The sequence below is a fragment of the Apostichopus japonicus genome, chromosome 9 (assembly GCF_037975245.1).
Source record: "Apostichopus japonicus isolate 1M-3 chromosome 9, ASM3797524v1, whole genome shotgun sequence".
Lineage (NCBI taxonomy): Eukaryota > Metazoa > Echinodermata > Holothuroidea > Aspidochirotida > Stichopodidae > Apostichopus > Apostichopus japonicus.
The window spans coordinates 10,917,686-10,933,031 of NC_092569.1; the positions used below are offsets into that span (position 1 = coordinate 10,917,686).

Here is a 15,346-nt window from a genome sequence, read left to right on the forward strand (position 1 = left end):
TCGCGGTAGGTAGGCTGTTCGTCCAGCAGAGTGGGGAGAATTAGTGACTGACTACTTAATAATGTCTCTTCCTGAGTTCTGTCTTTATCCTCACAAGGGATCAGAGCTACTTTCTGTCTTAAAAAATTCGCATCGGCAATTGGATACTGGCCCGTAGGCTACACATTCCTCCCATCTTGCACCTGAAGGCTTGTGCACAGGTTCTGCTAATGAAACATTGTTTATCCTTTGGCTCCTTTGGAGTGTGGTAAGGTCTGTATTCTTTCCATAGCTATTCTAGGTTGTCCATACATGTGTCCCTTCTTCCTCCAAGCATGCTTTCTCATTGGAATATATTCATATCAATTGAAGTAACCTTCTTCATAGTGTGGGAATAATTGGGAGGGGGGAGGAGGGGGGGCAGGTGGAAGATAAGTATATCTTCATATTCAGTGTGTACCACATTGAACACAAAAAGTCTATTGTTTTTGGTGGAGGGCAAAGGTCATTTGGGGTCACCAGGGGTCAAATTGTGAAAACCTTGTAAACATGTACACCATCACCATACATTACGTCAGATTCATGAAGAAAACTGCTCATGTAAAATCATCGAAACCACAATGCATTTTTGCATTCTGGTTTGTGGTTGCGATTTCATGCTCAGGTACGTTAATAATGCTTGATGATGAATAATAATAATGCTTGATGATGAATAATAATTAGGCTGATGAATAATAATAATAATAAGGCTCGATGGTGAATAATAATAATGCTTGATGATGAATAATAAGGCTTGATGATGAATAATAATAAGGCTTGATGATGATTATTTCTTGTTGTAGGTATGACTAATGCAGAGGTACTGGAGCAAGTGGAGAGAGGTTATAGGATGCCCAAGATGGCTAACTGCACAGATTCCCTGTATCAGACAATGCTAAGCTGCTGGAACAAAGATCCACAATCTCGCCCTACCTTCGACTTTCTGCACTCCTACATGGACGATTACTTTGTGTCCACAGAGCCTAACTACAAGGAAGCCTTTTAGGTATCGTGGTATGCTAGTAGTATTTTCTGTGTTACTTTGATAAAAAAAACTGCCCCACGGGTAAGTTATACCACAAATACTGTGTCGGGGTTGCATAAATATATAGGGTGGACGATATTGGCCATTACCACGTTTTGGATTTGTAAACCACGGTTAGTAGAAGTCGTAATGGAAAAACCTTTACTCAGGGAAGGTGTCGTCTTATGTAATCGATGATGATAAATTTGCGATATGAGAGTTTTCTTTTCTAAAATTCCCTACAGTGTAATTGAAATCTGTATTTCAAATGTTTGAACTGTATCCTAAGATCAAGATTTTAACGCTTTTGCATAATCGATGTGTTGACCTTTGACATTTTAATAGTGGCATGCCGCGAAATTCTCCAACATCTCAGAGAAGAGATTGCAAAACAAGGAAGAGTAGTCAACACGTTTGTGCGACTGTCGTCGATGAGATGAACGGTAACATTGACTGGTGGCATACTGCTAACAACAATTCCTTGTACTTCTTACATATAGATGAGACTTTAAAAGGAGTACTAATATCCAAATGAAAATATATATATTTATGCTCCAACGTAAACTTGCAAGATGAAGAATTAGTGGAGAGTACTGCAAACTAAAACAGAGAAATGTAACAATGCTGGACCCTGAAAATCTGATGAAATTAATACATCACTTACAGATGGTGATTATTATTATTTCCTTCCAGGGTGTGCGTGGCATAAATTTAACATGGGCCTCTTGCTACCGACTACAATCCCACCCCTCCCCCTCCCCCTCCCCCCCTCAACACTCTACCCCTACATTGCAGCATATATATGATTTATATTTGACATAATCTAGCTACAAGTTGGTTGACCCGGTCTTTCTATTTCGATTATTGCTACAACCGCTTGGTATGTGATATATGACCGTTTGAAACCGAAAATCGTCTAACATGCCAATTTATAATATTGCTTCTCTGTCATTTGGAAATATTTCAAGTTTAATTCTGCTGTAAATACCCAGACTATAGTAGGCGCAGTGAACATTTTGTCAAAGCATTGTGAATATCTTTATATCATCATTTTATAGCTGTTAAAAGAAAATCATGTAATTTGATCATTTGTCCTAACTCCAAAAATTATGCAAACCTATCTTTTCTTAGGTTTTTCATTCCTTATGAAACTAACTAACATTTATTGATCAGAACATTGTTCACGGACACACCAAAATATAAAAATATAAATTTTTGACTTCTCAAATTTTGACATATATAAAATTTGGGCTTTGTGTTAAAGTTATGACAAAATTTGTTTTGTCACTTTGTTGTTTTTGTAAAAACACCTGAAATTTTGAATTTGCTTATTTTGTAGAAAAAACTTCCTTCCAAAATGTTAGGACTGCCTTACTAGTGGTGTATGCCCATGGCCAGGCTGGTACGATTATTTAATTGTAAAGTAGTGCACAAGTTCATGGCATCTGGACCATCAGGAGTGCTATGACATTCTTCATTTGCTTCTGCCCTTACCTGTCTACTCACAACCTCTGCACTTCTGCTGATGTTGGAATACTTGTCTGATATATTTGTTTTCTAACAACAACACAAAATGTTCATCAGCTGGTATTGAAGATTATTATACCATTACGCTTATTTTAGTCCTGGTGAATATATTGTCCCGGTTTACATCATCTGGAATTTTGCTATCTGTACATTATTCAATCGCCTCGTTTTCCTCTAGACTCTGGAGTCGAAGATTGGGATTCTTAATTTTTTTGTTAACCAACCATTTCTCCAAAGAAGTTTAACAATTGGTCACATTCTTCCTTTCAAGATAGCTATTGGTCCCTTCCAACATGAACTTTGTTGTCATATTTCAGTTTACCATTGTTTTTTACTGGATTTTATAAAACTGTGTTTTTTAACAATGTGTTAACATATTGTTTGTGTATTTAAAACCTATTCAAGATTTCTTAAAAGGTTACAACAAAGACCTATTCCATGAAAAATTTCTTGTCACAATTCTTGAAACTTTGAAAACCTTCCTCTTTCATTTTTTTTGCAATAATTTTGGAATAAAAGTAAAAACTTTGGGCGGTAAAAATGAAAAATCAGAACATGATTTTCAATTTTCAATTAATTAAGAGGACCTCCATATTTCTCTGTGTGCTTTGAAGTGCCAGGTTTTGCAAGTTTTATAAACTTTCTCATAAAAATTTGCCCTTTAGAAGTGACAGTCCATATTAAAAGTCAAGAATTGTCTGTTAACCTGTCTTCAAACTTTTGTCTCCCTTAAACTGGTCAAATCGATAGATAGGCTTGTTCTTAGATACAAAGTTCAAAATTACACTGTGTAGTCTTTTACATATGTTAAACAAATACGTTTTCTGTTGTAAGACGACGAAAACCAAAATATTTGAAAGCAAAATGTGTATTAGATTACCAAGTGAAACTTCACATTCCATAAACTTTTATGTGTTTCAGCATCACTGACTTTTTTTTACACAAGGACGGCATATTTCTTGTCCAAAATATCGTAGACTTGCTTGGGGAAGATTTCTAGATTTTATTGTACTTATATAGATTGAGAAATAATATGTTATCATGCAATTTTTTTTAAATTTTTTATATTTAGTACTATGTTTCTCTATTTCTTTGTTTTACATCGGATCGACAATTATCGAGAATCTTATTCTTTTAATGAGTTGTATATATATTATCATTGAACTAATAAGAGTCTGTGTTAAAATTAACCTTTTTTGCAATATATATATATATATATATATATATATATATATATATATATATATATATACACATATATATATACACATATATATTCCTTTTTGTAAGAAGAATACTTAGCAATGTCAATGATCATGTCATTTATATATTTTAAGCTAAACTGAATAGTAAGCAGTGATCGTAAGTTTTACACAAGAATTTCTTTCATTCGATTCACTTTCAACAGAAGTGCCTGTCTCGTCTTCCATTCTTCTTTATAAACTTCATCAAATAGGCTCTCGGGGTCGGCTTATTGCATTGGCATAATTGGAAACTGTGTGGTAGTATTGCGCCATCAGTTTAAAGTAGCATGTGGCTGGTGGTTAGGGTCATGAGACTGGATTTAAGGATCATGTGGCCCATCTGCTTAGTCATGGGACTAGTTAATAAGAGCATGTGACTAGCACTGAAGGATCATGGGTTTGGTTTGTAGGATCATGTGACTAGTTTGTAGGGACTTGTGACTTGTTTGCAGGATCTTATGACTGGTTTGAAGGATCTTATGACTGGTTTCATTAGTCATGTGATTGGTTTGGAGCGCGTGACTTGTTTGAAGGGCTACGTGTTTGTAGGATCATGTGACTTGTTTGTGGATCATGTGACTAGTTTGTAGGATCTTGTGACTTGTTACCAGGATCTTATGACTGGTTTGAAGGATCTTGTGACTAGTTTCTTTGGTCATGTGATTGGTTTGAAGGAACCGTTAGTAGGAGCGTGTGACTCATTTGTAGGGTCTTGACTTTTTCACAGGATCTTCTGACTGGTTTGAAGGAACATGTGACTTGTTTGTAGGATCTTGTGACTTGTTTCTAGGATCATATAACTGGTTTGTAGGATTTTGTGACTTGTTTGAAGGATCTTGTGATGTGTTTGTCGGATCTTGTGACTTGTTCGCAGGATCTTATGACTGGTTGGAAGGATCTTGTGATGTGTTTGTAGGATCATGTGTCGTGTTTGTAGGATCTAGTGACATGTTTGTAGGATCTTGGTTCTTGTGACTTGTTTGCAGGATCTTGTGACTGGTTGGTGTGGTCATGTGATCTATCCACTGGATCATTATACTTCTGTGCCATGTTTCTAGGATTGTGGCTAGTTGCCAGTAGCAGGTGACTGTTTTTTTCAGGTTCCTGTAGCCTATTTACGTACTGTGTCATGACATTGATTTTTTTTATTTCTACTAACCAGTGAAAATTACATTTTATCATAAAATTGGGGTCAATTTCTTTGCACCTTAACCAAAAGGTGACGGTTATTAATGCTTTTTAATGTTTTTTCTTATATACATATATATATATATATATAAATATATATATATATTGTTGTCTGTTAGATCTATAGAAATCGTTCTAAGTGAAAAGTACTAAAGACATCTGTTGCATGTCTTCGTACAGTGACTGATAACATTTAGCAAGATGACGATTGTGTCAAAGGTCATGTATTTTTAGATGTATGACATCATATCATTTGTAATGTAAGTTATTGAGTTCAAAGTGCTGGAGGAAGTGTTTTTCTTTAAAAACATTATGTGCGTGCAGAAATCACTTCTGTTTATTTAACCTTTTGCTTGATAACTTACAAAACCCTTGATACTTAATGAGGACAAACCAATAGTCGAGATCCATTTACAAACACTTTGCAGTTTGGATAAAGTAAAACAACATGACATATGTATCGTTAAAATCACATCGCAGGACAATTTTTCGTTACATTTCTTAGGGAAGCCTTCTTGAAAAACTTTGCTTGTAGTATCCATCCCATTTGGGAGTTAGTTCAGTGTGAGCTCAGATGTCCAGTTATACCAACCCCCCCCCTCCCCCCCCAACCTTCGAACAAGGAAAAATGAGACTCAATTAAAAAGTTCTTAGTTTCTACCATTATCGTTAGGGGTTCTCAAGAATAGCTTTACAGATACTCGAGCATGGCCCAACCGTGTCAAAAGTTTATTAGTTTCATTGTACGTAGAAGATTCATGTGTTGAATTGTCATTAGACAGTTGACATTCTAACATTAGCATTTAGTTGGTGTACAGACTAGCACTAGCACGATACCCCAAACATGTTCTGATGTCACCAACAGACATCCAAACATATAATAGTTATCTGGTGTGTAGAAGATCATGGTGATTGGTCATCTGTCATCACTGGTGTGGTTCTATTATGTATGAAGGAGGGCGTGGAGGGGGGGGGGGGCGGGAACTGGTCTGTCGTGCCTTCAACAACATTACACTGCTACCAATGATACAGTACTTTAAAAACTCAATGTAGGCCCCAAAATAGAAGTTTAAACTTAAAGTTGATGTCACTTCATTAGTCAGTTTAGAACTTTAACATACTCATATATGGGTACAGGAAGTGCATGTTATCAGTGATATTCATGAGTAAGTCAGGGTGATGAGGGAGGAAAAGTTGGGAATATATATATATATATATATATATATATAAATGAAAATCGTAATGAGTTGGAAAATCAAGAACAGTGAAAAAACTTTCAGCCTCTACCGGGATTCGAACCACGGGCCTTCCGCTATTATAAATATATATATATATATATATATATATAGATATATATATATATATATATATATATTTATATATTTATAATAGTTTTGGATTAAATATCTGACAGTTGTTTTTCACTTTTATTATATCGATTTATGAAGATCCAGGATAATTCTTATCCAGTACAGTCTGGTACCCTCTCCCTCCACCCAGCCCCCTCCCTCCAACCACCCCCTCCCTCCGTCTGGCATCCTCCCATAGTCCATCTGGCCACCTTCCCTTTCTATCCACACTGTTCAATCTACCTATGAGTATGTGAAGTTAGTACCAGGCCTCATTGTTCTGAAAATTGTTAATATGGAATTATGGATACTTTCAAGTACTTTGGTATTATGCAGTCAGCATTCTTGATGCCTCTTTGTTGATAAAAATACTTCTGTATTATTTTATTTTTATTTCTTTATATTTTTTTCTAATTTGAAAAAAAAGAAAAAACATGTATAAAACATATTGCATCTATGTTGTGAGCATATCTTAATTGAATACAATGATTGACAAGTGATTAAAAGGTAGGTAACGAGGGTCAGTCTATTGAAGTAAAAGTTGCAACATTGGTAAGCAAGGCACTGTAACTGATTATGAATCCATATTTAGTTTCTAACCACGGTAACACATTGCCTCTGATTTTCTATAGTCATGCAACATTTGCCATGGCATCATTTTGATACGATTTATATTTAATCATGTAACGTTTTCCAAAAAAAGGGTTTGTTTGTTTTACTTCGCACAACTCAAATGATAACCATTGCTGTTGTGTTTTGAATCAATCAACTTTTTAATTTTTATTAAGCAGGCAAGCTATGTAAAAACTTTTTTTGTATTTTGAATTACAGTTTTTTACCAATGGATCAAAATGTGTGAGGCATCTCTTTTGAATTTCAAGTGCTTTCTTTTTTTTTCTTTTTATACCTTAAGAAAAAAAAAGTGTCTTTACTGTACAATTACAGTAGAACCCTTCCTCTCTTGCTGTTAAGTGAGTGGATTAAAGAAGCTTGAACTCACTCCCTAGCTCTGCTGCGTATTAAGTCTGTTTCGCAGACCGGACTAATTTTCTCACATATAGCTCAACGTTGCAAATTTCGTTACCTAACTGCCAACAATGGTGTGTGTGAATTAGGGGGAGGGGAAAGGAGGTCATGACCCTACCGTCGGTATGGTGGGAATGGTTTAGTCACGGCATGTTGAATATCCATTGGGGAGGGGGGGGGGTGTTAGACCATTCTTCTGAGTGTACGGTCCCCTCTTCAACGTCACACAAAAAAAAAAAAAATCGGGAGTATTTATTAGCACAACACTTTGTTTCAACCTCATTATAGACCTGAATTATAGTCTAAATATGCCTTCAAAAAATCACCAATGATGTCAAAAAGTCTTTATTTTTCAGGAGTAGTACCCCCCCCCCCCCCCACACACACACACACTCATAGGATTTGCCTTCAAAAACCCGACGGCTACACCCTTTATAAAATCCTTTATTCGCCTCTGACCCTGCCATAAAAGTTAATCCCTTACCTACTACAGTCTGGGAAAATTTAGTATTTGCTGCTCCTGACGCCCCTCCCCCACTCCACCTTTGAAATCATATTCATGCCATTGGCTGACCACGAATTCGACTATAAAAATTGCAAACACACCCATGTCACTTTCGCTTCTGCCCTGCCCCAACATTCAGAAAATCGAAGCTTCTAGTTACCTTACCGTTCTATTAGCAGTACATGTTGCTCAATCTGACATAGGTCCCAGACGGATCGAGGGGCATCGTTTTAGTAGCGGTACATGTTAATTATTCAATCTGGCAGAGGTCTCAGACGGCTCCTGAAGTAAGGCAGTCTCAAGCAGAACATTTATTCCCTCATCAACAAGAACAGAAAGTTTCATAACGCGCTTCATGCTATAAAAATACTTGAATAGTAAATTACATCCCTCTTTAAATATTTATTTTAGTGTTTGTCGAAGGTTATGTGCAATGCTGTTAGTCAACATCAAGATAGCGTTAGAAGTCGATGTAATAATAGTGTGTAGTTCGCTCTCCATGAACGTACGTATAACCTACAAGGAAGAGAATACGCTCGGACTGGGATATGCTTCCTGGTCTGTTAAAACCGCTACAATTAATACATAGGTCTAGGAATAGGATAAAAACAAATCGACAATTTTGGTATAAAATACTATCGAATTCAAGAAATGAACTCGATCGACAGTTGGTAAAAATAAAAATACTCGAAATGTCGAGACAAACAGTTGGTATACCGTTGCTTCTACAAAAGTAGATTTCTACTGGGAGAGATCCCCAAACTGACCACGTTATTTGTTTTCTGTGATTATCGCGAGATTTTTTTCTTCGTAAACTTCTAAGTTTCTGGGAGAGACTTTCAGACCCTGACATGGGAATTAACTTCAATGACCAAAGGGCAACGACTTTAACAACTCCTCTTTTAGAAAAGATTGGTTCCACCAATGTTGTGATAGATTTAATTTTCGATAACTTGAACACTTGAAACCAGGGGCGGCGATCTGTTTCAAATATTGGGGGGACATTTGCTTGGATGCAGGCGAATTACTATCAAAGCGGAGCGCCACCATTGGTTGGCGCGCAGCGTACAAGAAAATTTCTGGTTTTGATAGCCCCCCAGATCACCGGAAATGGCACTTCTCGGGCTTGAAAATGACCAACCAGATGTACACTTTTGCCTGAGAACCAAGTTTTTCCTAATAGTTTTTTTTTCATTCATAGCCTTTTTTCAAGATTGTGACCAGTCACAAATCATGTTTGACCTCATTGCATCTCCTGTGGATCATTGCTTTTGTAGGTAATTCTACGTAACGCCCCACAATACCCGTCAGCCCATTATTTGTTCAGAATTTGAATAATAAATTCACTTCAAAACATACCTTTAATGTTGCACAAAATTTCATCTATGGACAACCAATATAGAAAAAAAACCTCAACCCCTAACAGACCGGTCAAATTGCACGAGTAGAGGGAAGTATGATGAAGAATGTTGGTCAAGGAATTTTCGAAAATTCAGACACAGTTAAATAATTGGTGTAAAAATATTAAAACCTCTTATAACGGCTACTATAAAACTTTGATATCATAAAAAAATACCCAAAAAATATGCTCGAGGGGGGCGGGCGGTCTCCACCCTTCGCCCCCCCCCCCCATGGCTACGCACCTGCGGTTAGAAATCTTGTAGGGAACAGGCCAAATGGAAACCCAGTGAACCCATATCGATGTGGATCATATATGTGATTGTACGTACTTACACTCATACACAAGATGCAAACCAAATTTCATTACGGATGCGGTCCGTCTAGCTATTCATTTCGAAAAAAAAGTAAAAACTACTTTCGGTCAAATATAGTAACAAATTGTGACACGGTTAGACAGGCGCCTTGCGAGGAATTTGTCAAGGGAGGGGCAAAGCTTGTACCCAGACTTTCTAAGCGTAGCGCCACCATAAGTTGGCGCGAAGCGCAAAAGAAAATTTTGGCCGAAAATGCCTCCCAGATCGCTGGAAATGGCACTTCCCAGGCCTTGTAAGTTGCATCTTAGCATTTTCTATATTGAAATTACTAGCGATATCATAAAAAAATACAAAACATATGCTTAAAAAAAACTATGCCACCAAATATTGGGGGGGGGGGATATTAGATACTATATCCCCCCACCTAAAATATTGGGGGGGACATGTCCCCCCCGTCCCACCCATGATCGCCGCCCATGCTTGAAACCAAATTTACACATGATGCTACATCTACATGACTCCTTCATAACCATCTCTAAATGAAGGCAATGTTATGACTGCTGTACGTGGTACGTCTAGAATGTCATAAGTCCTGAAATTGATATATGTTGAACTAACTTGACAATCTGTCAGATTTCCCGCAATTTTCATTGGATGATTTTGTTCGATATATGTCAATTTCTTCCAATCACGAGCGTTCAGGGTTGACATGTGACATAGTCCTCCAATAAGAGTAGGAGAAACAGACATAGGCTATGTCGAAATTAATTCGATCAGAATCATACAATTTGAATGAGCAAATGTGATCACGAAAACTTTGGGGAAATAGTCAGATGTCGATTTCTCGTAAATCTGACGATTTTTTCCTAAGAGAGTACGAGAAACTGACGTGCCAATTTATTCGTCATACTATACTGAATGTCGAGTTCAGGACTTATGGCACTCCTGGCGCACCACATACTACAGTGCATTTCCCTTTTACAAGTTCTTTGATTTCCCCTTACTTAGGTACATCTTTTATTCTTGACGAAGTAGACGACACAATTAGCTTTGGAAATGACTGACATAGTTGCTTACGGATACGCTGCAGTAGTGGCCTTGGGTGGAATCATTGGCTTTATGAAAGCAGGTTAGAAATTGCACATTTTGCCATCGAAAAATAAGTGTGATTATCTTTAGCTCGGTCTCTGTAAGCTACTGTACATAGTAGCCAACGAGGTACCTAAATATTCTGTGCTAGCCTAGATTTGAGCAGTTACGCGAAATGTCTATAGCATACAAATTCCCTCATTTTAATGCATTTTAATTTCACCATTTACCATTTCACCATTTTAATTTCACCAATGCAAAGGCTTGCAGGAATGTTTACTTAAATTGAGCTCTAGTAAGTAGTATATGAGGCGTCGCTGTATATGTGAATAACTGACCTAGGCTAGGCTTAAATGGGTTGGCAGAAATCATCGATGCAAAGTTTTGACTCTAGGCCTAGTAAAGAAAAACAACTTCCGCTATTTCAATTATTCGCCCCACTAGCCTAATTGGAAGGCATGTTTCAAGGCAAAGGTGAACAACAGGTAGGCTAATCTTTCAAAGAAATACACAATGCCACAATATTCTATTCATTCAACACTTGACATGATGTGGTAAAGTCATGTTCAACAGTATTGTTGTACTAGGCTACAGTAACTGTAAAAGCTGCTACAGTATGCCATTTGCTCCACTAATTCGCCATCAGCAGTGTCACATTTAAACCAAAAACATTATTTTCCATTCCCACCATCCACCCCCCCCCCTCCCTTTCCCCAATCCAAAGAAAAATAGAGAGTGTAAACACTTGTAGCTAAGTAAAACTGCTAATAAATAGAAGTTGAAATTCGGGTACCATTTGCAGCACTGGACAGTTCCATCAGAGTTGGATATAAAGTTAACTTCTTTTGCAGCCTACCTGTTGCAAATTAATACGTTGGAGTTGAATAATAGCAACATCATTTAATGTTGAGCTATCCACTGAAATTTTTGAAAGCATGGAGGTATTTATAAGTAAAAGTACATCTAGGGCAAGCCTACTGTAAATATTATAATGTACTGTACGTAGCCTTATCTGCAAATAGCATAACAGAAAAAAACAAGAATACATCTATATGACTTTAAATAAAGTGAAAGTTTAATGTGTAATGATTGTTATATTGATGTACAGTACATGTTGACCATTTAGTGTACATATCTTTCACAGGGAGTGTGATGTCACTTACAGCGGGCTTGTTGTTCGGTGGTGCAGCAGCCTTCGGAGCAATGCAAACCTCCAAAAATCCATCAAACTACCTAATCATTCTTGGTAATCATCTTTTTATTTTATCCTTGATGCTCCTTCTTTAGATATATTCATGAGTCCTTGACTAGGGATGCACCGGATCCAAATTTTTGGATCCGGCCGGAACCGGATTTTGCCGGATAGAACATGAAATCCGGTCATATCCGGATAAAATCCGGCCGGAACCGGATTTTTTCATTACACAAAAGAAAATCATTAATAAGAAGTAGAAGTATGAAACAAGGAGCAAATCTTAGGTGAGGTACGCATATTATAAAGAAGGTGAAATTAAGACCCCATTTATAAGATTAAATATGACTTGAAGTGGTGTAATCTACATTCTTTAATAAAATAAATATAATTGTCGACAAGCTTGATACAGTTATGTAAATTTGTTTGCTGGAAAAATACTGCATACTACCTATGAAGTTTGTTTTAAAACGGGAAGCTACATTTCACAAATCTCATACTTTATACTGAATAAAAAGAGAATTTAATTGTTGTAATAACACTACTATCTGGATTTAGAATCGTCTTTCATTATTCATTATTTGGTAACAAATTTTTACACTGCAATATTATCTGTAAAAAAAAAAAGAAAAAGAAAAAGAGCTTCATATTATTACAGTAGTTGTATTATTTTGGTTGATCTTTAGAAACAGTGGGTCAGACCATTGAGAAAATTAAATTAAACATGTTAAACCTAATTTTTCCTTACTTTGAATGTTTTTATTAATTTTTGGAAATAGTTTACATTGATTTAAGTTAATACCAACACCTTTTTAAGGAATAATTCAGGCCAGATTTTGAAAAAGATCCGGCCGGATTTTAAAAATATCCGACCGGAACCGGATAATTTCTCACTATCCGGCCGGATAGTCCGGCCGGACCGGATATCTGGTGCATCCCTATCCTTGACTACTTTACATATAAAGACTGGATGTTAAATACTTAAGAATGTTCATTGAACATTTCCAGACAAATCTTGTAAACGGAGGTGTTAAACAGGAATCTTCATCCATGGAAGAAAGGAAGGAGTACATTTAGATTAAAAATCCTTTGGGCGCAAGTAGAGATGATCAGCTATGATATGTTTAATGAAAAGATCACAACTTTGAAGTCTTTAATGTTTAACTTTTTTCATCATGTATTATGAATGAGTACATACACATTTCTTCTTCACCTGTGTTACCCCGGCCCCCCGTACTGACCCAGGCACCTGATGCCGTATCCTCCCCGACTCCCCTTCTTGTCAGGCCTTGGTGGAAGGGTTTGTTGTGAGGAACCTTGTCTCATCTTTAATTCTCAGACTTGTATTTAAAGTTATTTTAGTTTTATACTGTAGTATATATTAAGCTTGTCTTATTATACACACCATACCGTAGCAAGAGGATTAGGCCTGGCTCTCAAATATATCAGAGTACTATGAACACACTATATAGTTTAGCCGCATGCATACAGTATATATATATGTTATTGTACTAGTAGTGTCTTCTGTACTGCAAAAGTGTACAAGAAAAGAGAAATATTCATTTTGAATTTAAAGGTAAGATGAACTGCAGTGTTTCAATTCTTCGTAAACTTTTCTTGTTTTGTCCACTAAGACATTTGTCTACTTCAACACGCCAGAAGATCTTGAAATAATTTGGATGTTGAGAACTGCCTGGAAAAGTGACTTTAATCCTAACCTAGTCTTTTTAGCAATTTAACAGCATGTAAAAGAATTGACACCGTTTCCATTTTCCAGTATTACACCTTCGTATTATAATTATATTTGAAATATTGTTTTTCCCCCTTTGTAGGAACTTCACTTCTGCTCTCTTGTGTAATGGGCTATAGATTTTCCAACAGTGGCAAGTTTATGCCGGCTGGACTGGTTGCTTCATTGAGGTGAGATATTTTCAACATGTTTTGTACACAAAAATAATGTTAGTTTTGCTGTCACGTTAACAATATTAAATAATATTACACTTTAACTCAAAATAAAGCAAAACTGTTAACAAACTGCATATCCACTTAAGAACCTGTGTAAGAGAATGTGTAAAAATAAGAGGGCCTAGCAAGATCTTCTTCATAGAAGAAGATCGGGCCCTCTTACTTTTACACATAATATTACACTTTGTGTAAAATGTGAATTTTCCCCAGGGCAGAGAATTAGGTGAGATTTTTGTACAAAGTTTTGTACACAAAATAATGTTACTTATTCTGTCACTTTACAATATTTAAGAATATTTCCCCTTTGTGCAAAATGTGATTCTTTTTCTCTCTCCACATTTTAGGAACTTCACATGTACTATGCCAACAGGCCATTTAATGAATGTATTTAACAGTAAAGTCTTAAAATTCGAAATATGTACTACAGAAAATTTAGATCATGCTATGATTCTCTTTAAGGTTTACTTGTTTGGTATTGGTAAAGCAAACATCAGTCATATTAGTATAGTTTATCAAATTTTTTATTCAAGACAAAAAGTAGTAATAAAATACCGATATGTTCATTCCTGTGTCTGTTAAGCAGACTTGGACTCTCCAAGTTGACAAATTGCAAAGTTTTGGGATATTTCCCAGTAATAAGAATGACCGTTGTCAACATTCTCAGCTGCGAAATACAGTCTGCTGATTTTTTTTTTTTTTACAATTTGCCAATCATTGTGTAATGAATAATACTTTCAACTAGTGACTACTTTCAACCCGATTCTTTTGTTCTTCAGCTTAATGATGGTTGTGAGGTACGGTTACAGGATGTATTCCAGTTAGTTCCCCTATTCGGATCATGAGCTAGCTCCCCTGGCGGGATCGTGAGCTACAGTAGCTCCCCTGGCAGGATCATGAGCTAGCTCCCCTGGCCGGATCATGAGCTGGTTCTTGTCTCATCATTGGATCATCATTAAAAATACTATGTTGTTAACATCCCTCAATAAACATTATCGATTGTTACTGTGGTGTTTTAAAATTTACTTCAAGAACTTGTTGCTGGGTAAGTGAAGTTGGCCTGAAAACTAAAGGAATTCATGTACTCCTTGAACTATAATTTTCTTTTGAGGACTCGCATATCAATAATTTATAGCAGCCTTTTAGGTTTTTGCCAGCATTCTGACCAAATATACCAAGTATTATGTGAGATAAGATCTGATATCAAACTATGGTGTTTCAATGAAAGTTAATGAGAAAATAAATGCAGAGTAAATTTTCAACGGTAGTCTAATCTCCTGAGACGACCAAATTTCTGTTAGGACAGCATCCGAGGTACAGTACTAGCTGTTTATGTCAAACTCATGTTGCATCGTTTACTAAATAAGTAAAATGATAAAATTGCTCTTGCCAACCATCACTTTGGAGATTATGAAATGACAACAAAAAATAGTTGTAGGCCTATGATCCATTCCATAGCAAGTTTTTAATTTCCCAAAGCTGGTGTTCTTTATTCAACAAACCTACA

At 36.4% G+C, this 15,346-nt stretch overlaps 2 protein-coding genes and 1 long non-coding RNA gene across 5 annotated transcripts in view; 2 read left to right on the plus strand and 1 right to left on the minus strand.

Annotated features, from left to right (window-relative positions):
• The window catches only part of LOC139973814 (tyrosine-protein kinase yes-like), a 45,393-nt gene extending 38,191 nt beyond the window's left edge, over nt 1-7,202 (plus strand). Inside the window, exons 12-13 of one of the 2 annotated variants that reach the window (XM_071980683.1) lie at nt 822-1,024; nt 1,388-7,202. In XM_071980683.1, coding sequence (XP_071836784.1) covers nt 822-1,024 — 203 coding nt within the window. In that variant the 3' untranslated portion in view covers nt 1,388-7,202. Of the gene's footprint in view, nt 1-821 lie in introns of both variants that reach the window. The other variant, XM_071980684.1, reaches the window with a different exon arrangement.
• Nucleotides 1,277-10,405, minus strand: LOC139973820 (uncharacterized). Its single transcript, XR_011795334.1, has 2 exons — nt 10,084-10,405; nt 1,277-8,841 (listed from the first exon to the last, which is right to left on the minus strand). It is a non-coding gene; the product is annotated as an uncharacterized lncRNA (long non-coding RNA).
• Nucleotides 10,406-10,549: 144 nt separating this feature from the next.
• LOC139973818 (transmembrane protein 14C-like) lies at nt 10,550-14,779 on the plus strand. 2 transcript variants are annotated; one of them, XM_071980691.1, is made up of 5 exons: nt 10,550-10,725; nt 11,830-11,931; nt 13,710-13,797; nt 14,619-14,706; nt 14,737-14,775. In XM_071980691.1, the coding sequence occupies exons 1-4, from the start codon at nt 10,653-10,655 to the stop codon at nt 14,662-14,664; spliced, it is 309 nt and encodes a 102-aa protein (XP_071836792.1). In that variant the 5' UTR covers nt 10,550-10,652; the 3' UTR covers nt 14,665-14,706; nt 14,737-14,775. The 2 variants fall into 2 exon arrangements, with proteins under 2 accessions (XP_071836792.1, XP_071836791.1); XM_071980690.1 differs by having other exon boundaries at nt 10,551-10,725; nt 14,619-14,779.
• The last annotated feature ends 567 nt before the right edge of the window (nt 14,780-15,346 follow it).

What these genes read in the sequence shown, in the direction of transcription:
- LOC139973818 (XM_071980691.1), top strand. Translation starts at nt 10,653, where the DNA reads ATGACTGACATAGTTGCTTACGGATACGCTGCAGTAGTGGCCTTGGGT. An exon ending in CATTGGCTTTATGAAAGCAG is followed by an intron (nt 10,726 to 11,829) that starts GTTAGAAATTGC and finishes TATCTTTCACAG; the next exon opens with GGAGTGTGATGTCACTTACA. An exon ending in GGACTGGTTGCTTCATTGAG is followed by an intron (nt 13,798 to 14,618) that starts GTGAGATATTTT and finishes TTTGTTCTTCAG; the next exon opens with CTTAATGATGGTTGTGAGGT.